This window comes from Perna viridis, chromosome 15 (genome assembly GCF_037379345.1).
Source record: "Perna viridis isolate PV_CMFRI_1.1 ecotype Kerala chromosome 15, ASM3737934v1, whole genome shotgun sequence".
NCBI lineage: Eukaryota > Metazoa > Mollusca > Bivalvia > Mytilida > Mytilidae > Perna > Perna viridis.
The window spans coordinates 12,953,303-12,979,260 of NC_142459.1; the positions used below are offsets into that span (position 1 = coordinate 12,953,303).

At 32.9% G+C, this 25,958-nt stretch overlaps 3 protein-coding genes across 5 annotated transcripts; 1 reads left to right on the forward strand and 2 right to left on the reverse strand.

Annotated features, from left to right (window-relative positions):
• Positions 1–1,670: 1,670 nt before the first annotated feature.
• On the forward strand, positions 1,671–11,650 carry LOC148596984 (haloacid dehalogenase-like hydrolase domain-containing protein 2). The gene is made up of 7 exons (XM_088564467.1): positions 1,671–1,851; positions 2,863–3,071; positions 4,267–4,351; positions 4,799–4,881; positions 5,409–5,542; positions 6,369–6,432; positions 10,334–11,650. The coding sequence occupies exons 1-7, from the start codon at positions 1,691–1,693 to the stop codon at positions 10,435–10,437; spliced, it is 840 nt and encodes a 279-aa protein (XP_088420593.1). The 5' UTR covers positions 1,671–1,690; the 3' UTR covers positions 10,438–11,650.
• An 817-nt stretch (positions 11,651–12,467) lies between these two features.
• Positions 12,468–18,202, reverse strand: LOC148596985 (uncharacterized). 3 transcript variants are annotated; one of them, XM_088564464.1, is made up of 6 exons: positions 18,095–18,202; positions 16,849–17,169; positions 15,393–15,543; positions 14,638–14,727; positions 13,804–13,886; positions 12,468–13,122 (listed from the first exon to the last, which is right to left on the reverse strand). In XM_088564464.1, exons 2-6 carry the CDS (start codon positions 17,138–17,140, stop codon positions 12,854–12,856), a joined length of 885 nt encoding a protein of 294 aa, XP_088420590.1. In that variant the 5' UTR covers positions 17,141–17,169; positions 18,095–18,202; the 3' UTR covers positions 12,468–12,853. The 3 variants fall into 3 exon arrangements, with proteins under 3 accessions (XP_088420590.1, XP_088420591.1, XP_088420592.1); XM_088564465.1 differs by having other exon boundaries at positions 16,849–17,004; positions 18,095–18,195; XM_088564466.1 differs by lacking the exon at positions 16,849–17,169 and having other exon boundaries at positions 18,095–18,158.
• A 2,705-nt stretch (positions 18,203–20,907) lies between these two features.
• On the reverse strand, positions 20,908–25,029 carry LOC148596986 (uncharacterized). The gene is made up of 3 exons (XM_088564033.1): positions 24,696–25,029; positions 22,732–22,787; positions 20,908–21,856 (listed from the first exon to the last, which is right to left on the reverse strand). Exons 1-3 carry the CDS (start codon positions 24,979–24,981, stop codon positions 21,089–21,091), a joined length of 1,110 nt encoding a protein of 369 aa, XP_088420159.1. The 5' UTR covers positions 24,982–25,029; the 3' UTR covers positions 20,908–21,088.
• Between the last annotated feature and the right edge of the window lie 929 nt (positions 25,030–25,958).

A 25,958-nucleotide genomic window follows, 5' to 3' on the forward strand; every position in this document is an offset into this window, starting at 1 on the left:
ACTGTGACACCATTATTTCAGTAAAACTTCTGCAAAATGTATGAGTGCAAGCAGTTTTATTTTTCATAAGGGTCTAAAACTATTGACTAAAATGATTATTTTTTTTCAATACAACTATCATGTGGGTGACTCTGACATATATAAATCTGTCAAAATTCTTCAAAAATGTCATATTCCAGCACATGTATGAGTGCTCACACATTTAATTTCTATGAGGGTCTAAAATCAATGACTAAATTGCTTTTTTTTTCATTATAACTATCATATAGTGGCTATGACACATTAATTTGAGTCAAAATTCTTTTGAAAATGTCATATTCTTGCAAAATGCATGAGTACATGCACTTTTTTTTTCCATGAGGGAAAAAATGTCACGTTCTTGCAAAATGTATGGGTGCTAGCACTTCTGATTTCCATGAGGCTCTAAATTTAAGGACTAAGATGCTATTTTTTTTTTCAATATAACTATCATGTGGCGGCTGTAACATTAATTTGTGTCAAAATTCTCCAAAAATGTCATATTCTTGCAAAATGTATGAGTGTGAGCCATTTTTATTTACATGAGGGTCTAAAATTAACGACTAAAATGCTATTTTTTTTTTAAATATAACTATCATGTGGTGGCTGCAACATGTTATTTTGCGTCAAAATTCTTTAAAAATGTCATATTCTTGCAAAATGTATGAGTGCACACACTTTTAATTTCTATGAGGGTCTAAAATCAATGACTAAATTGCTTTTTTTTTTCATTATAACTATCATATAGTGGCTATGACACATTAATTTGAGTCAAAATTCTTTTGAAAATGTCATATTCTTGCAAAATGCATGAGTACATGCACTTTTTTTTCCATGAGGGAAAAAATGTCACGTTCTTGCAAAATGTATGGGTGCTAGCACTTCTGATTTCCACGAGGCTCTAAATTTAAGGACTAAGATGCTATTTTTTTTTTCAATATAACTATCATGTGGCGGCTGTAACATTAATTTGTGTCAAAATTCTTCAAAAATGTCATATTCTTGCAAAATGTATGAGTGTGAGCCATTTTTATTTACATGAGGGTCTAAAATTAACGACTAAAATGCTATTTTTTTTAAATATAACTATCATGTGGTGGCTGCAACATGTTATTTTGCGTCAAAATTCTTTAAAAATGTCATATTCTTGCAAAATGTATGAGTGCACACACTTTTAATTTCCATGAGGGTCTAAAATTATTCAATATTGTCTATGTATATAAACATGTCAGGAAGATAGTAATTAATTACATGTAAGTTATGACTCAATTAAGTCGCAAATCCAAGAATTTGTGAAAAAGGGAGGCGTTCAAGCTATCCTTTACTCATTTGATTATCGTTTTTTTTTATTTTCCTGAAAATTAATACACACTTTTCCAAAATGCACTGTCCAAATGTTTTCCGACCCCCACCCCCGCACACCCTCGTGGTGAGCAAAATTTCTAATACCTTTGATTTTATACATGTATGAATGTCCTCAAGAAAATTTTGGCAAATAGATTATCAAGTATTTGTCGTAAACAAGACATCTTGACATCTTAACATTTTTTAACAAGCGTGCAGTTCATCAAGAAAAAATGGTAGTAAATCCGGATATTGAATAAGGTTATCCCCGTTTTATGTCTACAATTAGTGTGCATACTTTCACTTTCGATTTAATAATAGCACATGCATGAAATGCAAATATGTAAGGCTTAGCTCTCTCAGAGCAGTATACAGATCTCATGTTACCGCCATGGAAACAAGCAGAATTAGGACAGTTCTGGTAGATTTGAGTGGAACAATTCATATTGATGACGATGAAATATCTGGTTCAAATGCGGCTTTGAAAAGGTTTGTTTACCTGGTCCAAGCAATCATGACATTAGCTGAGGCATTTTTTTTTTATATATCTGACGTTACAGTAGTATAATTACTAATGCCTCGAAGGGATGTGATCTTGCAAAATAAAAATTAGCCTCCCAAAACGGCATAATTAATTGGACTATTGTTTATCATTTTATAGAATATTGTGATGATTCGTGCACAAACTCGCATTTGCATGTGTATATAATTCCTCAAAACGACACTCCATTTTCTTTAGATCGAAGTGAGCAAATTAGTAAATATTATATTTTTTAGTATAATATATACTGATTAACAAAATAACTTATATTGGTATAATTTTCTGATAAACAAAGTAACATTCAAGCTCTAAATAATAATCCCTTGAATGGACTAACCGGTGTTTCAAAATATAATTATCTTGTATAACTGAAAGACAGTTTTATTCCATAAGCGGACCCTTTTCTTAGAGTTGTTTTATGAAACGTGTATTTACCACCAGCCTCGATCCAATTAAGACGAAAATTTGTACCATCTAGATCTGATCCAATATTAAAATTGACTTACATTGAACCAACTACTAAAATGCAATCAGACTAATACCACTATGTTCCCCATAAAAGTACAGTATATGAGTATTTTACTAACTACATGTACTAGATAGAGATTTGATACAAGTCCCTATCAATTTGAACTGAAATGCCTATTTAGTGAACCTCTAGTGTACTCTTTCATGCTTATTTTCTGAGCAAGCCCAGTTGGTACATCTGTGAGATCAATTTATGCTCCACTGTCCCATAAAAAACAAATTTACACATTTCTCCAGGAAGACAAAAATCTCTATACCAATACTGACGAAACTGCTTCTGGTTTTATATTTAAGAGGCATAGGGAAGCATGAATTCATTCAGGTATTTTACATGTATTTGTTTTCAACTACAAGTTTTTGAAATACATGAACATGTACATGTATGACTGTCTGTAGTTATATAGTCCTGTTACGTGTATCTGAAATTACAGATTAAGACAATGCAATTTTAATGTGAAGTTTGTGACAAACACCACTAAAGAATCAAAGAACTGTCTACTAAAAAGGCTCACTAAAATAGGATTTGACATTCAGTCTCAAGAAATATTTACCTCACTTACTGCAGCCAGGCTTGTGATAGAGAAAAAGGAGTTACGTCCCTTTATGATGGTTGATGATAGAGCTTTAGAAGATTTTGAAGGTATTTATTTAATTTATTTGTATATTGAAATATAACTGCAACTTTCACGGGCTATATATCAGGGGCAGATCGAGAGATTTTGAAAAGGAGAAGTTCAAGAAAAAAAGGGGCAATAGGTTATTATGCCCTCAATTTCGCCAAAAGTTTTCAAACAAAACTACAAAATTCCCATTGAAAGAGGGGGTAGGTTAAAATTTCTGGACCATCTCCCTACAGGATCTGTCATTGTATACTGTAATTTTATTTGCCTTGGACATTGCCACTTTTTTGGCTAATTGGAAACCTGCAATAAGAGCACATGATTATACCAAAGTAGGAATAGCCAATTAATGAATAACAACCTGTGCCTTTTTAGTCGCCTACTTCATTAATTGTGTGCCACTCTTTTAAATTAAACTTATGTAAACTTAACCACTTTTGGACTGAATATTTTGTTGGGTTAAGCAGTTGTTAGGTTTAAAGGGGTTCCAAATGCATGGAAACAAAATATCACGGGATTTCAGAGGATACGAGATTTTGACATGTTTCTGATTATGGGGTGTAAAATGTAGACAGGTTTCTCTGTACACATTCTCTTCTACCGTTTTTATGCATACTACCAACAAAAGGTCTTGTAAATCTTGTAATAACATTTAGTTAATTACAACCTGTTGAAATTCAGTATGACTTCGCATTGTTTTGTGAAGTGAGCTGCACGGACAGGAAACATACTTATGTAAAGGGCCTCACAATAAATTGAACCATCGATAGATCGAATATGATAGATACATTTTTTGTACATGTACAGTACAGTGTACGTCATATTGTAAGCCGGGAAATTTTTGTGCTGTCTATTTTTCGAGGTTCATGCCACCAATCTGCTTTTGCGCAGTCATATATTTCCGATCGTTCATCAGATTGTATTATAATGTTCCACAAAGAAAACATTCACGACAGGTCAATTTTCGCGTTACACGTCTTACCGCGAAAATAGCAAAAAAATAAATAGCGAAATTTCGCGGTTTACACTAACTAATATCAATCAAATAACCGAATCGAATGCTTGGAATTAACTATCTATTCGATCTTTGGTTTATTCACTTCATCGTGCATGGGTTACAATGTCTGACTATTTCCAGTCTGCGCTGCTTAACAACGGTTATACTGAATTTTGACAGGTTGTAGCCCTTCACTGATTCTGCTATATTGTGAACAGGTATACAAACAGAGAAACCAAATGCAGTAGTTGTAGGACTTGCTCCTGACAAGTTTAATTATGATGCTATGAATGAAGCATTCAGGTAAGAAAAACATTATTTTATGTTTCCATGGAAACTACATGGGGTTGACATTTGATGCATTTGCCCAATTGCTTAAAAGGTTACAGTTTGACATATTTTTCTTAAATACCGATTTTCTCTATTACCCATTCCTATTTTCCCTTGAATTTTGACCTTTATTAAATATACCTGTTCTGTGTAAATTGACCCCAATATAATTTAAAAGGCACAACTATTCAAATAAGAAATGCATATGATAATCAAAGTACTGATTAGCTAAGTCGAATAGGATGAAAAACAGACCTCATCAAAATTTCACAATCATGCACCATAATGTACTGAAATGTGTTTGAATTATTTTTTAAACACTTTGTTTACCTTTTTTGTGATCAATGTTTTCTATTTATCTTTAAAGAAGACTTTTCCATACATGTTTTCTACATGTATTCTATCTACAATTTCTTTTAGATTAGTATTGGAAGGATGCCCACTAATTGCTATTCATAAAGCCAGGTATTACAAGAAGAAAGAGGAATTGGCTCTTGGTCCAGGTAAAATAGTTTCCATATCTGAACATCGTTTGTGAAAAATTCTTATTAGTTGATAGTGGGTGGAACAATTTCACATTTTGCATTGTGTGTTGCAAATGATCTGTTATTTTGATTTACATGAGATACCTGTTCAAGTAATCTGTAAAGTTCGATCGAGATGACCACACCTTGTTGATATTGGTATCAGCAAACACAGTACATGCAAGTTACTGCAGAAAGAATCATTGTTTTAAAATTATACTGACAGGTTAATTGTTTAGATGATTTAGAAACAAATAATTTTGAGAGAGTCATCAACAAAGCAGGACAAAGAGAAAAAGGAACAAAAAGCGAAAAAAAACACTCATAAATGTAGTGCTAGCAGCAGGAATCCATATAAATGATTGGGGTTACCTCAGGTGCTATATATGATGAGCAGTTCTAATTCAATTTGAAAAAAATATAACAACAAAATTACAACTCTATGATTTTACCCACACATTCACTCACAGACAGAACGGAATATGGCTGTTTTTTTATTTTTGAAGGACCCTTCGTGTCTGCTTTAGAGTATGCCACGGGACAAAAGGCAGAAGTTGTAGGGAAACCAGAACGAAACTTTTTCCTTAGCTCTGTACGGGAGTTCAACAGTAAACCAGACGAATGTGTCATGATTGGTGATGTAAATATTCATAATTACTATGTAATTTTTCATTTGGAAAGATCCCATTGCTTTGAAATAACAAATTAATAGTATTTAAGTTATACATGCAAATAAAAAATAAACATAATGTAGGCGATCATCTATTATTGAATTTGTGTTTCAGATTTGTACATATAGGATTAATCTACTGTCATTTTCACTTGATTTTCTTAATGTCATTTATTGAAAATGATCTGTCTACATTTTGGTCCATTTTAATGTCCCATACCCTGTCTGTTGTACTTATTAATCGGATAATCTCCACAACATGTTCACTTGTCAATAATTGCGAGATTCCAGATTTTGAATAAAGGGTTCCAGAAAACAAGGGAGGCAGCGTCCCCTGCACAAAATTTACTCAATTTTCAAAACCGCTGTACCCTACGCACTGCCTGTCCCACATTGAGTCTGTAAATGTTAATACTATTCTAGACTATGATATTATATCTTAATTTCATCAATATTATTTGTAATTATTAGATGAAGCCATGACAATTACATTGTACCCGTACATAATCAGAAATAACTGATACAGTGTACATTGTACATTTTATGTTTTTCATATTGCTTTTAAGTTTTATCTCGGTGATTTTTATACAAATAATTTTAATTGAACCTTTGAAGGAAGAAGAAACCTTGTTACTTTTTTATGAACAAACCAAAGCTTATTTTTAGTTTTTTTATATAGTAATATATGTTGGTTATTGTTACATAGTACAAGAAAAGTATGAAACGATAGCCTGTTCGTATATTTTATTGTTAAAAAAATAAAATTTCAATTTAGCTGTAGCCTTTGCCTTTTTAGGACGTTAGGGATGACATTAGAGGTGCTCAGAGAACAGGAATGAAAGGGATTCTGGTAAAGACAGGTAAATGCGAGTTGTAATTTCATTTCTGGTGGGTCAATTCTCCATACTGCAGGTAATCAATACAAATTTAAACTTTGACCTTAGAAACACTTTGAGCATGATTACAGTCTGACTGGAAGTTGAAATAAACTGGTACATGATGTGTGTAACCTAAATAGATAAAATCAGTATGTGTAGTAAAACCCCGGTCGGCAACCAGTAAAACCTGTCTTAATAGTTTCCTATCGATGTTTATATATAAATTATTTATACAGGTAACGCACATCTCAAAGTTTTAGGAAGTTTTAAAGAAGAATAAATCCTAGTTAAACTGTCGAAGGCAAAATTAAAAATCTTCAAAAAAAAGTGCCGATATATAAAACTTTGTCCTCTTGCATGTTAAAGTGTACACCTTCATGTTATTATTTATGGTTTTTATTTACTCCATTGAACATTGAGGTAAGGGGATATGCATTAACATAATAAACACCATTCGCCTACATGTATCGTCTGACTATCCGACATAATTTAATCTGTGAACTCGCTTCCATGAACTTTGACATTCTTGTTAAACCATTTTGTGTAATAGAAACATTACCACATTATCAAATCTTTTTATCCAGGATGTTCCATGCTCATGTTCAGCCTTTGTTGTCAGATTTTCAGACTCCTCTGTTTTTTTTTTCTTCATTTTACGGCATTATTATTTTTGTGCCTCGTGACCCCCTTTTTTTCTTTTCATAATGAAATAATTTTCATTAAACACACCTTAAAATGGTATTTAAGAGGTTTTTTTAATGTGAAATACTTGTTATTTCTTCGGTGTTTTCAAGAGATAAAACCTACTACAACAAAACGTATTGAAAATCAAGAGGAATCATTTTCCCGCCAAAATTTCAAATGCTTAGTTTAAACATATTTTATTTGCGTAATTATGCAAAAGGGATTAGACACAAGTTAGACAAACTTATTAAGTCTTCTCCCATATACACTGTGTAACAATACATATTGAAAGCATGCAAAAAACCATACAATAAATATATAAACATAATATTGACGTGATATAACTAGCAAATATTGTGATGATGTGATGATGTATGTGGTTGTTATAACTATACTTACAGTATCAATGATACTGATTATACAATAAGAACCTCGTAGATCCCTTTATATACTTATATACATGACTAAAAATTATTGTATTTTGCTCATCGGTAAGAGCCGGATGACCACACGTCAAGATACTTAAATTTACTCGGCAATTTTCCGGTAACCAATGTAGATTAATAAGGAGTCTGTTTCTAATATCAGAATAGTGAGGACATTCAAAGAAAAATGATTTTAATCTTCAATGCTAGCACCACATCGGCAGGATGGACCAGTTATAATATTAACTCGAGAGATCATAATGTAAAAAGGAGGCCGAACATCGTATTTGAGTTAAAATAATGTTTAATTTACGATTTCCAAACTCGAAATATTTAGGAACCCTGTTTGCTGGATTTGATTTACTCCTCTTTAATCATGTTAATTCATTTTTAAATTTACCTATAGATTCAATGTTACGAGTTGACAAATTGAGTATATTCCATAATCGTATAGTTGATGGTAAAAACGAGTCTTGTGTCAAAGACAGTCGACAAAAAGGATGTATCAAGTCATTTCCATTACGTAAGGGATAAACTGTTGTATTCTGAATTGTTGGTGGGATCAAATTATATAAATATTCTGGAGCATTGTTATGTTAAATACTATAGAACAATCCGATTTCACAATAAACGATTCGTGTACTAATAAAGATTGGAAGTCCAGTTACTATTTGAGCAGCCTCTAGCTGCAATTGTTCAGGTTTATTGCAATAACCCACGCCCATATTGTCCCAAACTTCACATGCATATTCAAATAACGGTCGAATAAAAGTAAGATATAGTGATTCAAGATTCTTTCTTCCTAAACTAGACTTAAGTTTCTGTAATACATTTAAATGTTTCGATACATTTTTGATTATACATTCAACATGATTATTCCATTTTGCATCGTTACTAAATGTTACACCTAAATGTTTATGCATATCTGTAACTGGTATATTTTCATCATTAAATACAAAGTTTATTTCGGGAGTTTCAATATTAGAAAACAACATAATTTCCGTTTTGTCAGGATTAAAAGACATGAGCCATTTTTTGGACCAATCACTTAGCTCTCTGAGGTCATGACCAGTCACTGTCTCTATGTGTGATCAGTCACAGTCAGAGTAGCTCAGAGACGTGTCGGCTGCAAATAGTCTACATAAGAACAAAGGATTTTCAGCAATATCATTGATATATATTATAAATAACAGAGGACCTAAAACTGAGCCTTGAGGCACACCAGCTGTAACGTTGCAAGGTTGCAAAGACGATTGTTTGATTACTACCCTTTGTTTTCTATTGTCTAAATAACTGAAACCAATTCAATAAATTTCCACATATACCATATGACTTCATTTTGTGTAATAACCCACGATGCCACACTTTATCAAAAGCTTTTGAAAAATCGCAAAACACCAAACAACTTACCTCTTTATTTTCTAAAGAATTTAAAATACAATTATAAATTTCTATTACTTGATGAACTGTTGAACATTTTGGAAGAAAACCAGACTGATATTCATAAATTTTATTTCTTTGTAAATGGTTAAACACATGTTTATAAGCAATGCGTTCCATCACTTTTCTATCACAACTTTTCAGGGATATTGGCCTATGATTAGATGGAAGAGAATTGTTTCCTTTTTTAAAAGGTCGCAATTACAGTTGCAATTTTCCAGCTGGTGGGAAACTTACATTGTTCTAGGGATTTCTTAAATATAATTCTTAAAGGAATTGCTACTTTTTCGGGGCATATTTTCAACATTCTATGACTTCCCATGTCAGGACCAGATGCTTTATGGGGATCTAATGTTTTTATTATGTCTAAGATTTCAGATTCATTTATTTCAAGTTCAGTTAAGAAAATATTTGTCTTTTCTTCAAAATCAGGAAGAGGAAAATTCTCGTCCTCTAGAGAGGAAATTATTTATTAAGCAAGTTACATTTGTCGTCGTCTCCGTATGCGGTATCACCAATATTTTCGTCATTAATGATATTTTTAAGTGGGGGTATTTCACCAGAGCCCTTATGAGATTTTATAAGCGTCTTCATTATTTTCCAATAAGTTTTTGAGTTAGCAGCATTATTGAGTATAATATTATCCAAACTTTTCGAATTTTCCTTTTAAGTATATTTTAAGATTATTTACTTTGTTTCTTTGCTTTTTGTATTTATTAATGCCAGTTTCTCTTTTAGTTTTTAGGGCCTTTTTACGAAATCGGTCCCTTTTTCGAATTTCCTTTCTAAGCTGACTATCAAACCACTGTTTATCATTATCGCGTATCTGAACTAAGTTTGTTGGGATACTCTCCCTTGCAATACCAATAAACGTTTGGGAAAAGGTTTTACACATATCATCGACATCTTCGGTGTTAGACAAAAGTTCATCCAAATCAACATTATCAAGTTGTGACGAAAAATGTTCTAAATTAATGTTATCATATTGCCAAATTTCTCTTTTGAATGATTTTTGTACGTGTCTTCCACATTTTAGAAATATTATTGGGGCATCATGATCACTTATTTCTGATGGTACTTTAATTACAAATGCTTATATCTCAAAGTATGGCCTATCAATTGTTTCTTCTTAAATTGTTCTAGCATGAAATATTTTAAAAGATTTCACAAACCTTTTGAAATCTTTGTTATTCTTAAAAAAAGCAGCGAACATCCTTAAGTCTGAATACAGCTGTATGATTTATTCTTTATAAGGTCAAATTTTACTTTGCCCCTGTAAATATACATGATGTAATACTATATGTAAAATAAACACACATATTTACAAATTGTAGGCAAATACCGTGCAGGGGATGAGGAGAAAATAGATCCTAGGCCTATGAAAGTAGCCCAAGACTTCTCAGAGGCTGTGAACTTCATTATTGACGAACTGATGTAAACATAACCTTTCATTGGTCAAACCGAAATTGGGCATCATAACCCCTGAACTCTACACCATTGACTGTAAAACTGTGGAATTATATATGAAACCGCAGAAAATATCAAATGGGAAGTAAAAGACAAATTTTCAATGGTGTTTATATTCAAGGAACATGTTTGAACACTTAAAAATTATATGGGAGGGGCATATTCATGTCACGCCCTCAATTTTGTCATCGCTCTAGGTAACCTACTGCTAAATATATGGACGTATGTACATTGTATTATCTGTTTAATAACCATGAAAAGAAGAAGAACTGATATTTCTGTGTATTTTTTATGGATTTATGGTTGTTGCTACATTTTTATATGTAGGCTTTCGAGTTTTGGATTTGTCATGTGCACCAGTCCATTTGAAACTATGGAAATAGTTTCCAAAAGCAAAAATAAACGCTTTTGAATTACCAGCTGTCCACACATTAAAACATGAAATCGTACAAAAACTAGTCAATAATTTCACAAATCCTGACCACAGTTTCATAAGAATCTCAAGTTGAGATTTTTCTCAGATCCTTTAGTTTTTCCTCAAGTCTTTAATTCTAAGTGATTTGATAGTAAAAAATTGAGTTGTGGAAGGATTTGAGTAAACATCTCATTTTGAGATTGATCATAAAACCTGACCCTGGACACATAATTTGGATTCTACGACTACTGCTCCACACAATGTAATTCAGTTCAAGAACAGAGACTTGGTTTCGGATAAAAGGTTCATTTGTACACCAGCATGGACAATTTTTTATGGGACCAATCTTAGTTGAATTATCTATACATGTTTATTATTCTAGCTTGAATGTAATTATTTCAATGGCGAGGGGCCTTAGACCAGACAAGTACTCTTCCAGAATTTAAGTGAAGGTTTTTGTAAGAATCACGCAAAATGGGAAAAGTCAGAAACATGTATGTCAAAAACCCACTGACCTGACAATATAATTTCACTCAAGCATGCTTTCTCTTTGAAAAGACCATTATTTGATCTCTGCTTTTCTAGATTTGTTCAGAATTTTTTTCAGTAGAATGTTAGAAAAATGATGTTTTTGACAGAGTTATCTGCCCTTAAAATGTCCACTTTCAGTTTATAACTCAGTTTACCAAAATGATATGGAAATAGTTTGCTGTTTTCCTTAATTTTGATGGTACAAATAACAGAAAGTCAAATAAAACTTTCAAAATGGTGTTTCTTTTTTCATACCACGTTTCACCCAATTGAACTGCCGCAACGCTAGGAATCGGTTGTTCAAAAGTTTTATCCGGTGGATTTAAATTATCCACTGGATATAATATATGTTATGCTTCCAGTTTTTAGTGGGGTTTTTAGATATGTGTATTCGGCTTGGAACGGGAGATTAGCTCGGCGGAGCCTCGAAATTCCTATCCGTTCCGTCGCCTCATCACATATCTTCAATAATTTTCGACAATGTACCTATATTGTGTATAGAGTGTAGTGTATAGAGTCGTCACATTCTGAGATATTTATATAATAATGATTTGTTGTGATATGCATCATTAATTTGATCCTCTATCCTACATAATAACATCTAGATGAACTGTCCCGTACTACAATACATCGTGTACTAAGTTAGAGCCCTGGATTAATCCTACGAGGAGGTATGACCCGGTCAGCGAAAGCTATATTTTTATATAACCTAGCTGGCCGAGTGGTCTAGAGCGCTGGACTTTGTGTAGGTGGTGTTGCCATAGGTGTCAAAGCAGTTCGAGTCATGCGGAGCGAACGACCAAAAGTTCGCATCGTAAATTTGACAGTTCTAACATCGTTGGAATTTTTCAGACCATTATATATATATGTATATGTATATATATATCTATATCTCAAATAAACTGTTGAACACGCGAGCGCTCCGATCGACCATTGAGTAATTTCGAATCAAACTTACAGAATATGTGTGTGTGTGTTAAAGATAAACTTATGTTACACGTGTGAGATTTTATCTATTTTTTGATGTTTTGTACTTAAAAGTAACTTCAAACCAGCTGAGTAAGAAATATACCTAAATAACATGAAATCTAAAAATGAACCACTATGTTCACTTGTAACTGACAATAGTAAGTACATGAAAGCATGACCTCATTTCCAATAACTACATGTAAAACATATTTCTAAATAATAAAAAATGTACATGTACGCAGTGGCATATCCAGCGGGTTCCGGGTTTCTCCTTTTTGTTCGAAAGTATGTGCGTTCTTGGCAAAAAAAACGCCTCGCTATAAATTCAATTCTGAATCGGAACCACTCTTGTGTGCACTTTTCTGGATCAGCCGCTGTGTATACATGTATGTGTAAGTATAAGCATATTTTTCAGGTTAATCGTTACACTATCAAAAACGCTGTAGTCTCTGACAAGTGTTCCCCCATTAAATTACAAATGGGAACTACGTAGTGTTCCAAATTCACTTGGATGATCGCCCCGAAGGTCAACGACCCCATCACTTTCTATTGAAATATTTGAACTCTTGTATCCAGCATCGCTTTCGAGGGATCCACGTGACTGGCGACACCATATGTTCCCACGTGAAATACATTGAAGTGTCTTGTCCTTGCAAGCCTTTAAAGCAGCGTTGTCTTCTATTTCAGTCCCGTCCTCTTCGAGAACTATCACTGGGTCAAGGACGTTGAATGTTTTCTTGCCTAATATAAAGAAAAAAATAATGATTAAGATAATTACTTCTGATGGTCATTTTAACCAATGGCCACTTCACTACCTCGATTGTCTCGAGACAGCGTGCTCGCTTTTAGTGCAGGAGGTCGAAGGTTCGATCAAGGCCCGATTCGAACATGTATCGGTTAAAATCTTTTATATTAGAGGTCACCGTTAATGCATCAAGTACGCGGTATGTGGCTTCTCCCAGCAAGCAAACAGCGGGTCGGACTACATGTAGTCAAAATTAGAATCTACTGATAGATGCATGATTAAATGTTCTCGTTCTGTCCAAAAAACCTTGTAATATCCGCCGTAGAACGTAAAACCACAAAATCAATCAATCAATCCACATTTTAAAGTTACACGGATTCCGAAGTTATTTTTGCACACGACATACTGTTCGTAAGTCAGTAACACAAGACAGAGATCAAGGGTCATAAAAACATTGTGGTCACAGAGAAAAGTGACGTTAAACAAGATAAAGTCACCAAGATACGCCTGCCACATTTCTCTTCATTGCGTTTTAACAATATCTAAGTTCTGAAGCAAGGAAACACATAATTATTGTTTATAGACGAAAAAGAAAGTAAATATTTTGTCTGTCTTCGCTAAAAATGCATTTTACCATGTTTGTATTTATTTTTGGTCGCAGTAAACTTTGACCATACCCTTTTCTATCAGCTCCTTAAAGTTGTAAGCGGCTACAAATTTCTTGACTCGTCTGTCATGTGACCATACTTTAAACACATGCCTGCAAAATCATTTTGAATTCATCGAAATGCTAAAAAACATTTTTTTGTTTGTTTTTGTTAAGATATATTGTATCTTAATTTAATTTTATTTCTAAATTTAGTTTACATTATTTTTTAGCTTCTCTATTAAATTATATTGACTTGACGACTCTATAGTTATAGACGACACACTTTATATCCGACTATAATTCAGTTCCATAACAACTGCATATGTACATTTACAATGTATGCTGTCTGTAAGAAAGTACATGTACAATGTACTTGTAAAAAGAACTCATGATAAAATATTGCATGATTACATTGTACATGTACGTATTCACGGATAAAACACAATAAACCCTTTCGCAGTAAGTTGATGAGTATGCTCAATATACACTTCTGCGAGGTAGGTTTGGGTAGAACAAAAGAATTTTCCTCGCGAAAATGAATACTGAACATTCTCTGCGTATGTTTATCGACTAACCCACAGTTAGCACAAAAGGGTCTATTCCTTCTAGCAGGCGAATGGTCTCTAGATCTATGCTCCGTCTGAACTTGTAAACAAATTGATGGATCGACCAAAACAATCTGTTCGTTCTGTTTCACCCTCATAAAAAACTGGCAGATAGATAGTCATTATTTATGGAGATGGGATCGTGTCTAATTTCAAGAATTAAAAAAAATAAAGATTGTTGCATTAAAAATCTAAATTTGTCTTACTATGCACATATACTGTGTACACATGCATGTAATACATGTACATATACATACGGTGGTTGGCTCAAACTTGTGTCTTGTTCGTTATATCTTGTCATTTCTGCACTGCACGAGTAGCTTGGATTTTCCCTCCCCTTTCTTAACCTTAATTAAAAAAAATAAATTAAAAATCAATCAATCAATAAGCTATTTCAAAGATGACACAATTTTACACATTTAAATTTAGTACTACATGTAACTCCCCTTCTTAATTCATCAAATTTCTTTAGAGGAGATACAAAAATGATTTGATGTTTTTTGTGGCATATCTCTGTTCTTTTACAATAATGCTTCCTTTTTGTTGACATGGCAACAGCTGTTTGATATGTTCGTTTTATGTATACCGGAACATAACCATCTTGTAATGAACAAACGTTTTAGCAAGAGAAATGCATTTGACAGAATGAATATTTTAAACATTTGTGTAATTGAATGATGTTTAACAATGACACATTTTTACTCAAACGTTACAACATATGAATGAGTATAATCGACATGCAATAATTCGTTAAAACTACCCATTTGTACATGTACAAGAGCTTTATGTAGACTTAAGTCGATACAAGGAAACTAAAGATGAAGCTCCCAGATGGCTAATATTAATAATACTGCTGTAATTGAAAAGTTGGCAAACTTTCTAATTCAAGGTTTTAACAAAAGAATTTATAGATTTAAAAAAAAAATAGAAACGTAGAAACGCTTCAAGAAGAAATATATTTTTAGCCCTTCAAAGTACATTTTATTTTTAACTACTATACATGTACATGTACCTGTCGTCTGAATTTTGTTTTGACCTTTTACTCCTGTTTCGATAATGTAATATTAGAACACCAGTTATGATGACGATCAATAATGTACATCCTCCTCCTACTGACAACCCGACGATCAATTTCATATTGATTGGCTTTTTCTTTGTTGGTGCTGAAAAAAAGGACAAGCAGCTTTAGATGTGCTTTTAGAACCACGTGATGTTAGTTCGTTGATTATAACGGGAAATTAAGTTCATTCATAATATATTAATAATTTCCGATTGGGTGCTTTCTCTTACTAGGACAAACCATATGTTATATGTTGTATGGCTTTATTAAATCAGCAAAGTTCGGATGAGTTCGCAAGGAGAGTACGGACTTGTCCGAAGTTGCGACGAGTCCAGCTTAATTGGTATTAGGATAAACCTAACGTAAATATTCTTCCGGTTTATGTTTCATAGTTGCAGTGCCATACTGATCTACATGTATTCGGCCATTTCCGCTACACTAAAAAATAAACTCGGATGCAAAAAGGAGAATTTCTTCTTGAAAAATTTACGAAAAAAAGGAATGGTTAAATAACTATAATTATAGAATCGGACCGGTTAAATTCCGGACAGATCAATCCGCCTAGTGCCTCCGAGGTTTTTCTTTCGTGTAACTAGAAATGATGAGGTGTTCCGATTGATACTTCGTTGGAACAATTCAATGATATTAATATTCAGACTCCTGTATCATGTAGCCCCCAAAAAACGCACCAAACTCAGGTGTATCAAAATAATCATTCAAATATTTAAACAAGTTTTAACAGACTTATACATATTTGTATAAAACATGCACTGACAGGTACATTGTATGAATAAAACTACTTTGGTGGTTTGTTCTCTGAATATCCTTGAAATGTAGATTTCATTTAACCTTGTTAAAAACTTCTCTTAGCGATAATGCAATTTTATAAATCATTTTATGACAACCTTGATATGATAAGTATCAAGAAACAATTCAATTGTAGCTTAAAACGATCAAAGATAGGTCTAATGTCATATTATAGGGCCATGTAAGAACAGTTATAGAGTCAGCGTTACATGTTAAAGGGACAGCTTTGGGAGCAACCATTTAAATTTTGGGGGGAGGGGGGCTTTTGCCTTTTTATTTTCAGTAAATTTAGGTCCTGCCTGAATTTTACTCAGCACAAAGCGTCGAAAAAAACTTTTTGAATATAAATAAATTAATATTAGGACAAGAACAGATCACGCCTTTTAATTGTTTCTTATTTATATAGCATGTCCTGGCTTTTCATTTCTTGAAAATTTTAATCCGGACATTTTATTTCAAATTTGACCACTCCCCCACCTCCTGAAAATTAAATGGTACTTCCCTTAGAGAAAATCCAAATTAAATCCCCCTGATATATCGGAATTTTTCTAATTTTATTCTTAATCAATAATCATTAATTCAAAGTTTAGAAATATCCTACCACCGCATGTTGGTATTGCTGCACTCCATTCTCCTGTAGGTAAACACGTGAGTTTATTAGCTCCCTTGACAACGTATCCATCGTTAAGGCAACTGATATCGACTTCCGTTCCAACATTTGTGTCATATGTTGACAATGACAGATCTTTCTCTGTAGCTGCAGATATTATTTTTGGCTTTAATTTTTGTATTATCTTGCAAGCTATCGTCGGCGAAGATGATGGTGACGTCGGTGCTGTCGAAGCACCCAGTGTAAGAAAAACAAGAAGTGACGCTGTTTGGTAATACATCATTGGACAGAACTCAGATCATTTTTGTGCAGCTAAATTTTAATAGATGATCATAAACAAAACGATCAAGCTGTACGATTAAGAAAAAAAAACATAAACTAGTAATGGGAGCAACAGTCACTATTTGATATTAAAGAGTTTCAATCTGGATTAAAAATCATCCCAAAATTTGTTTTCGTTGTGTCTGTATGTTATCGCAACTGTTCTAGTTTGTATGACATTTATATTCACATGTTTCTTGCAAAACAAATTATTTCTCATCCTTGATTGTATGTGTTCTTAACATTCTAGTTCTTTGTGATTTTTACGTAATAATATCCCCATAAAATAAATAAGCAAAATATTTTTTAATTGAAGTTGTCCTTTACTTCCAACTCTACTGATTTGTTATTCGTATAATTGTGATATTACACCCTTTATGGATACTTCTTGACACCTACGAGACAACGAATTTCTCCTTACACATACAAGTTTCTCAAAACTTATTTTTCTTCGGTTCTAAGCCAAGACCATGTCGTTAACTCATGAACTGAACAATAAAGACAAGTTCATTGAAATGCATTTTTGTTTGTGGATAAAACTTTACAAAAGTCACATCGGGTTTCCAAAGGCACAAAGTCAATTTATTAGCGTGGATGGATGGGCTTGGTTTAATTACTATATCATTCAAATCATTTAACTCAGCCATTGTAAAAAAAATGATTTTATATTTCAACAAAAAAAATAAAGAAAAAATAAAGACGCAAAAAAAAACGAATACAAAAAATACACAAACGCACTTAAGAACATCCTCCCAAAGAAGAAAACCTGCATGTGCCTGAAGAGTCAAAACACCATGCAGTAATACAAATGTCTATGCGTGAAAAGTGGTGATTTAATTTACACTGACAAATCTCATTTAAATTTGCTGAGCATTAAACTAATATAATAATAATAATAATAAAGAAAACACCATACCTAACATTCCAAACAATGGACTTCCATTCATTATCTCAATCGGTATTTCATGTGAAGAATTGATCTATATTTACTTTACCTTTATGTTTACATACATGTGCAAGTATATCTATAAGTAAAGATCCACACAAGAAGCCGGAGGTAATACCAGTCATCAATTACACCCCCCCCTCCTTAACATGAAAAAAATCCTTTACATTAAACAGTACAAATATATACAGTGCAGAAATAAACGTATAATAAAGTGCTTACTCATTGTATATTTTTTTAAGTTGCTTGTACACGTATTATCAATAAAATAATTTAATCCGTTTATTAATGTTGAATCGAGATCGATTTTTTTTTTCATTGCAAATAAACAAAAATGTTGATCCATACCCTTTACGCCATTTTCACTCTTATAAGTTGGTAATAAAATGAAAAGAAAAAGGAAAGTACATGTATATGTAAAGTCCTCACAATTATATTGTCTGAAATTATTAATTTTAAATTGGTTGCAATGCGCATGCGACTACATGTATTGTTGCATTATTTTGCAGGACCAAACGACTTTTCTAAATGTAACATTCTATTTTTTCAGTTACATCTTTTCAGGTGTTTTGAATGTATTTTAGTAAGAATGTTAATTCTGCGAAAAAGCCTTTTTACCTGTCCGATTCTTACTTGCGGTTATACATGTTATCAACTAAAATTGATAAAGCATTAATCCTTCCTGTACGAGAGTAACGTTATCTGTCTGAAGGTGTGGGTTTAACTGACATTAGAGTTAATATTTGGACTATGAACTTTAACTTTCATCTCATCATTTTTTTTTCATTTTCCAAAAGTATAATTTGACTTGCAAAAAATGTTCTTGTCACAGTTTTCAACTACAGTATACGGTATCAGTACACGTCAGATATTCAGATATGACAAAAGTTATCTGACGGTCGTTTCAGATAAATTGGGACATAGGTTTGGCTATTGCGACCAAATGGATCATGCTGAGTACTTTCACGACACGCTTACTGATATTTGTTTTATGAAAACAGAATCCCACTGAAGGTTTATACCCATGTGTCTTACATATGAAAAAAATGCACATCCGATTTGTCCTCCAAACCAGAAAGCTGTTTTATTAGGTATTAATATTGGTATAGCCTTATCTATTTATTTATAATGAAAGAGTTAATTAAGTGTAAAAAAGTCAAAACAAAAAATATTCAATGATTTTAAAACAATATAATTGTTCATACGAATGTGTAATAGTAAATAAAGTCTAGATTTGGAAAAAAAGCTAACATATTAGATATACATTTGTTTCAATGGAACTTAAATTTGCAAAAAATAATTACATAAATAAATGGTTTGAAAAATTGAAATAAATAAATGATCATACGCCCCCTCCCCCCCCACCCCCGCCCCATGAACTGCTCATCATAACTAAGACGTAATTAACAAGTGTGCATACCTCCAACTTGTCATACAACATTTTATCAAAATTTTGCCTGCAATTTACAGATTCAGGAGGAATTTAATAACTCGGACACAATAGGATATCGGGTTGCTTGCTCGAAATGACAATCTGACGCAATACATGTATCTTTCATATATCACGTAAGTGGTAAATAAGCAGCGCTTGCCAATGACCTGCTCGCTACTGATATGTATTCATGTTCTCAAAATTACGCAAGTGGTCTGCCACTGGATAGTGAGATGTACGGAAAATATTACATACTAAATAAAGATATCAGAAGAAGTGTTCTCCGGTTACCAGCTTTCGTAATGTTCCAGTTTACAATGTAGGCCAAACCACAAGTTGAAATTCCGATCGAAGAGTAGATTTATGTGCACCTACATGTAGAAGTTTTACACAAATCCACGAATATAAATTTCAAGAAAGAAACCAATTCAATTTTTTTTAATGTCGATTCCCATGAATATACATGTGTGTACATGCACCATTTAGGAAGTGCGTAAAAAACAATGAATTAATAAACAAGTAATATCTTAAAAAAGATAGCCGGTGCAGTACAATTTGTTCTTGTACTTGTAGTTTTCTACACTTCATTCAGTAAATAACACATGCCACCATTTTCGATAGTTTTTTTCGAACGCCAGTAAGTTATCAGTATTTTGCCAATCGGGAAACAAATTGCGATCAGGTGACTTGCGTTTCCATAAAAGAGCGTCTTAAAGGTCAAAGGGTAAAGAGCGAAACTATACCGACTGCGTCAGAAACAGAGCATGTACAATACAGTGATATACATTGCACATGAATGTACATTATTTTTAACTCAGAGTGGTATGTCCAGATATATATTTTTGCCGTTTTTGTCTTGTCCTATTCCGTTTAATTTTTGAATACCATAGTTACTTCACACTAAAACTAATTTACCTTTAAAATTTTGAAATAATGCTTTAAGCTGATATCAAATTTGATGAATTGAAAGTAGACGAGAAAATAATTTATCATATGGGATTCTGGTGTATAACAACTGTAGATTCGATGGTATATGTACAATGTAGAATAGTTTATATACAGACAAACAGACAAACAGACGGTCATCAGACAAGTTTCATGGAATCAAGAGCGACAGAAACATGTGTACATGCACGTGTAAATTCTACAATGTACCTATTATCGTAATCCATTGTGATATCTGAAATCATAGACTAATTAAAAATGTACATTTAATGTACAAATGAGTGCATCGAAAGTCCGCGCTAACACAAAAAGCAAAAAATAAATCTGAAAGAAATATTAAAAACTGATGTACTGTAAATCTATTGTCAAATCTACAAACAACTGTACATGTACTTGTATGACCAGCTTTCCATTTTTATGATACATGTACATGTACATGTACTTGTAAATGTTTCACTTTATTCAGCAATTGTAATACATAACATGCAACCATAAAACAAAAACGAAATCAGTACCCAACATTTCAACAGTAGTGTACGAAAGTAAATGTATAAAAATCATCACGCAACTTTTATTATTACAGGTCTCTAATTTTTTTTTCCTTTATTTTGAGGTGGTTTCGCCTTTAAAGTTCCGTCTGGTCGGTTGTCAGATTTACCAGAGGATACGCTTTGTTTTCGCGCGGTTTTTGCTGTTTCTGTGTTTTGGCCCGTATTTTTGTCTGCCATTTTGGAGGCTTGTAACATTTTCATGACACAATCAAGTTTATTGTCGAGTTGATTGAACCGTTTAGCATGATCTGCCCTCATCTGTTCAACGGTAGCCTTTGATTCCGATCCCATTTTCTCCAATGCACGGCGGGTATTTTGAAGTTCTGTTTTTAGCTGTCTCGTCTGCTCAGAAAGTAGTTTTATTTTAGCATCTTTCGCAGCGTTTTCTTGTCTTAACCGTTTTATCTCGGTCCTAAGCTGATCCATTTGTTGTTTGTAGAAAGTCTTCTCTTGGTTTAGATTTTGAATTGTAGTTTCTTTTTCACTGATTGTTTCGTGAAGACTCCGTTGAACAACTTGTAAGTGGTTATTCTCTTCTTCATAAGCTTTGCACTGCATCTCAACTTCCTTCACCATGCGCAAATGTTCGGCACAATTAGTATCGGCATTATCAACTGCATCATATCCGGTTTCTAAGGTCTTCTTTAATACTCCAACTTCATCCCTCAGTTTTTCAATCTGACGATTTTTCAGTTCATTTTCGTTCTGTAGAAGCTTGCAGCTTACTTCGAGTTCTTTTACCCGATCATGATACATTTCTCTCTCTTCACAAAGTTGGATTATCTCGTCCTCATCAAACTCAACCTTAAAAGGAGACGACATTTTAATGATGTACAGGGAAGATTAGGGAACTTAACTGGATAGCCATTTTCTATAAGTATGTTCCTGTGTGTCTGTTTTTTCATTGCTTTTATTTATTTTATTAAGAGGACATTAATAGTGCCCCCTAGCTGTACCAACCACGTGATAATTGTTAGCCTACAGACAGTACAGAACGCTTGCTTTATCGCTAATCCTCGTTCATGCTCTTGATTTTTTTTCTTTTTGGCGACTTGTTACCTGTACATTTTTGATAGCTGTTTACTTAATTCTAAGCATGTACTCTTAGATCGTTCTATTTTTGTGTTCACTGTTCTGTTTGCATCATGCTTTGGCTGTGTATCACCGTCTACAATGCTGTACATGTGCATGTACATTAGCCAGCGAAGTTTTAAAGTATAAAGACGTATGTACATTTTTGTACATGTACGTATGTGCACATAATGTTTGGCATTTTCATAACACACTTTATAAATACATACAAGTATGCCTTGCTTGGGACTCAGAAAAAGGTGAAAGAATGGTAAGCTTGAGGACAAGATACACAAAGACAAACTTCTAAAGGGATCTAATTTTAGAATAGATATCTCAGTTCAAAGCTCCTGTATTGAAATATGTGCCCCGTTTCATTGCTTTCTTTCGTGTATAGTTTTGCAGCTGTGTAAAATTGCATTGTGGGTACATGTGCAATTCAATTCATATCAAATGTTGCTGTTCAAAAGGTACATTTTGCAATATTTACATGTACATTGTACAATACACATACATGGTCTTTAAGAGTGTTTGGTTCTTAGATGTAAAATAATATACATATGGTAATACTATGTATACATGTACACGTATATGTAGGTTTAGATTACCATGGTATTTACTGTATAAGTATCGTCTCTTGACTCTGGATAGAAACGGTGATCTTCTGTTAATGTAGAAAAAAATACGTGTATTCCAGTTAACAAATTGGAATTAATTAAATATGTTTTAAGTACTTCTCTGTCTAAGAATTATGCAAAATGTGTATAAGGTGTGGCACATGAAATAAAAATAAACAGATTTTATTGCATTAACCAAATATTTATTCCCGATAATCTTCAGAAATAACCATAAATGTTTTTTTGTAAAATTTGCCTTTTTAAGATATTGATAGGGGATATTAAGTCGAAATGCACTATAGAAATGTGGCGGGTAAATTTTTCCCGCACTTTTTTGATATAAGCAGTCCAGAAATATCTCCGTCACAGATGCTTCAGGATAAATTTTGATAGCTTTTCAGTTGTTTTCTAGATGTATTGAATATATTCAAGGCAAAAAAGACCAAATTGAGAATTATGATGCGCCACCCATTGCCTGATTCTTACACAGAATGGTACTTAAATGAAAGACAATAACAATATTACCGAACTGATAAAATCTAGGCAGTAGTCAAAACAAAACTGTATAACAAATTGCAATATCAGGGTATAAAACGGAAAGCTGGAAACCACCGCTCTAACTTGGTATCTGTGCAGGCATTTCAAGATGGGTTAAACTAGGTTTTATAGCGCTAAATATCCCACTTCCGTTCTGATTTAACATTCCCTGTACATTTTAACACAAATGGGCATCATAAAATTACCCCTACTCAAAATCGGAAGAATTTGTTGTCAAAACAGTATATTAAATAAATGAATTTAAAAATAAAAATTATGTATGTAAATCCAAGCCAAGAGTTATAAGAGTCTTGAACTTTGTTGGGAAGGTGCATCAAAAAGTTTTCAAAAAATTATTATGTATGTCCTCTATCTTAAATTTGAAGATAAGAAGCTTTTGTCTTATATCAAGCATTCCAATACTGAATTTTTTAGTTCAGGTGGCATGAATATGCATTTGTGTATGGATACGTAAATGTCATGTACATTCTAAGGAGGATTTAGATTGGACAACTGGACGTGTACCTGTACCTTCAAAGAGGGATTTAGAATTTGGTCATCGTACGTGTACACGTATCTTCGACATAAAAATGTAAAATGTTACCCATTTATTAGGAAATCGAATTCGAAAAAAAAACAATCACCCAGGGCCTTCACCCAATCCAGTATTTTATTTATACTGACACAGTTCTTGAACGCTTCCAATTATTTGAAAGGACAACTGGAGATCACATAAAGTGTAAGAGACTTTAAATGAAACTACCAGCATTGTATGTCAATAAAGCGATCTTATCATTTAAAAACAATTCAAAACTGCATATGCGGAAAGGGATTTGACATAGAATAAGAATAGAACAGACAACTCACGTTCTTAATTAAAATAATAAGTTAGTTTTTACTAGTTAAGCTAAGTCCAAATTAAAGTATAATTTTCTGTCAATTGTACTAAAAGAGGAAGGATAGTAATTGATAATTTGATTTTTGTTTTGTTTTGTTTTGTTTTTTTGTTATTGTTTTTTTTTTTTTTTTTATAAATAAACAATCTTCGAATATGTCCTTTTTAAATGGATACCCGTAATTAAAAGTGGCAATTCGTGATTCTCGGGATGTGTGTGTGTGTGTGTGTGTGTGTGGTGGGAAGGGGGGGGGCGGTTGCGGAAACCCTAAAGCTAAAGCTGAAGAAATTTGAGAACCGTTCATAGGATTTTTGTGTTTGGAGTAGTGGGTGGTTACACTTTGTAATATGAAGGCAGAACGAGTCCTTTTTCTCTATAACAATAAATCAAAAACATAAATTAACATACTTTCCATAAAAAAATACAGAAACGTAATTATGCCGAGAGAAAAATAATAAAACAGGAAAATTCGACAAATGTATCCCGTCCTATCCCTAAATAACAAAATGATAGCCCACTTACCTCTGACTGTTTCAGTTTGTCTGAATTTCATCGCAATATGGTGATTTCCGGAGCACTCAAGAGCATCAAGCAAACAATTGTACGCATTACCTCCCCTTTTTAGCAAAATGTCGAGGAGTTTATGGCATTGTTTGTCCGTCGTTTTTGATGCCAGAATATTCTCCCTTTCTTCCATTGCCAAGCAATCATCCTCTATTAATCTATCAAGTATTTTCTCTAGTTGTGTAACATTTTCTTTGAAGTAGAGCAGATTTTTCGTAATGCATTTGGCTTCAAACGAATTCATTTTTTAAACAACTACATGTGAAACCACTATATATACAATCATTAGACAAAAACGTGACATTAGAAATATGATATTAAGAGACTTATGGTTCATTGAATCATTTAAAATCAGTGTGACATTTTTTTTTTATTGTTTTGATAACCGGATTTCTACTTTTGAAAGCCTTTTATTTATGTGTTAATTGAGTAATATAAACACATTTTAAAGACAGTTTTATTTTAAAGTTGCGTCGGTTAATTAATTAAAATGCACCCTTACAAATAAAAAAGGAGAAAAATACGGCCTAAAGACCAAAAATATTGCAGTAACCATCATTAAAGAAATTGTGTGTTTTAGATTTTTTTTATGGCAAATAACCATGTACATTTACCCCATCCGACAAACCTGTCTGTACTCTCCATGTTACGTGCCTAGTTAGGGCTAGGTACATTTATACAGTACAAAAAAATGTAGTTGTTTTATTTTCATTTTTCTGTGTGTATTTTGTAAGTTTCAGTATATTGATCGTAAACGTCGTCTCATTTTCATCATTTTGTACATGTGCAATATATTGTGCCCCTTGCATTAAAGTGAAATCTGCCTAAATTGAATCTCTTTTGGACTTTAAAATTAGTTCGGTTTATACAGGTATTTTGTTAACTCAGGTTAAAGTACTTGTATATCAATATGAAGACTTTTAAAAGTGTCTGCTTTAGACAGGTTTCCAATTCTTCAGGGTTGGGTTTAGACAGGTTTCAGTGTACATTTCCAGAAAATACATGTACCTTTTCAATAGCATTGTTTTCCGTTTGCCTTAAGTATTTCATGTATTATGAAGTTACATTAATGTAAGTCTAGAACAGAGTATATTTTCCCTGAGACACCCAGAAAATCGGTCCTTTATGAATACTGTGCGAGTAAACACAGAAAACAATAGGAATATTCTCAAAGCAGATCCAGTCTGATATTTTGAAAAGTGGTTCCAATTTTGCCGAACT

What these genes read in the sequence shown, in the direction of transcription:
- LOC148596984 (XM_088564467.1), top strand. Translation starts at nt 1,691, where the DNA reads ATGAAATGCAAATATGTAAGGCTTAGCTCTCTCAGAGCAGTATACAGA. An exon ending in GCTATGAATGAAGCATTCAG is followed by an intron (nt 4,352 to 4,798) that starts GTAAGAAAAACA and finishes AATTTCTTTTAG; the next exon opens with ATTAGTATTGGAAGGATGCC. An exon ending in GGAATTGGCTCTTGGTCCAG is followed by an intron (nt 4,882 to 5,408) that starts GTAAAATAGTTT and finishes TTATTTTTGAAG; the next exon opens with GACCCTTCGTGTCTGCTTTA.
- LOC148596985 (XM_088564464.1), bottom strand. Translation starts at nt 17,140, where the DNA reads ATGATGTATTACCAAACAGCGTCACTTCTTGTTTTTCTTACACTGGGT. An exon ending in AGCAATACCAACATGCGGTG is followed by an intron (nt 15,544 to 16,848) that starts GTAGGATATTTC and finishes CCTTTTTTTCAG; the next exon opens with CACCAACAAAGAAAAAGCCA. An exon ending in ACAAGTTTGAGCCAACCACC is followed by an intron (nt 13,887 to 14,637) that starts GTATGTATATGT and finishes ATGATTTTGCAG; the next exon opens with GCATGTGTTTAAAGTATGGT.
- LOC148596986 (XM_088564033.1), bottom strand. Translation starts at nt 24,981, where the DNA reads ATGAATTCGTTTGAAGCCAAATGCATTACGAAAAATCTGCTCTACTTC. An exon ending in ACAAACTGAAACAGTCAGAG is followed by an intron (nt 22,788 to 24,695) that starts GTAAGTGGGCTA and finishes CTACATTAACAG; the next exon opens with AAGATCACCGTTTCTATCCA. An exon ending in CTTATACAGTAAATACCATG is followed by an intron (nt 21,857 to 22,731) that starts GTAATCTAAACC and finishes TCTCCTTTTAAG; the next exon opens with GTTGAGTTTGATGAGGACGA.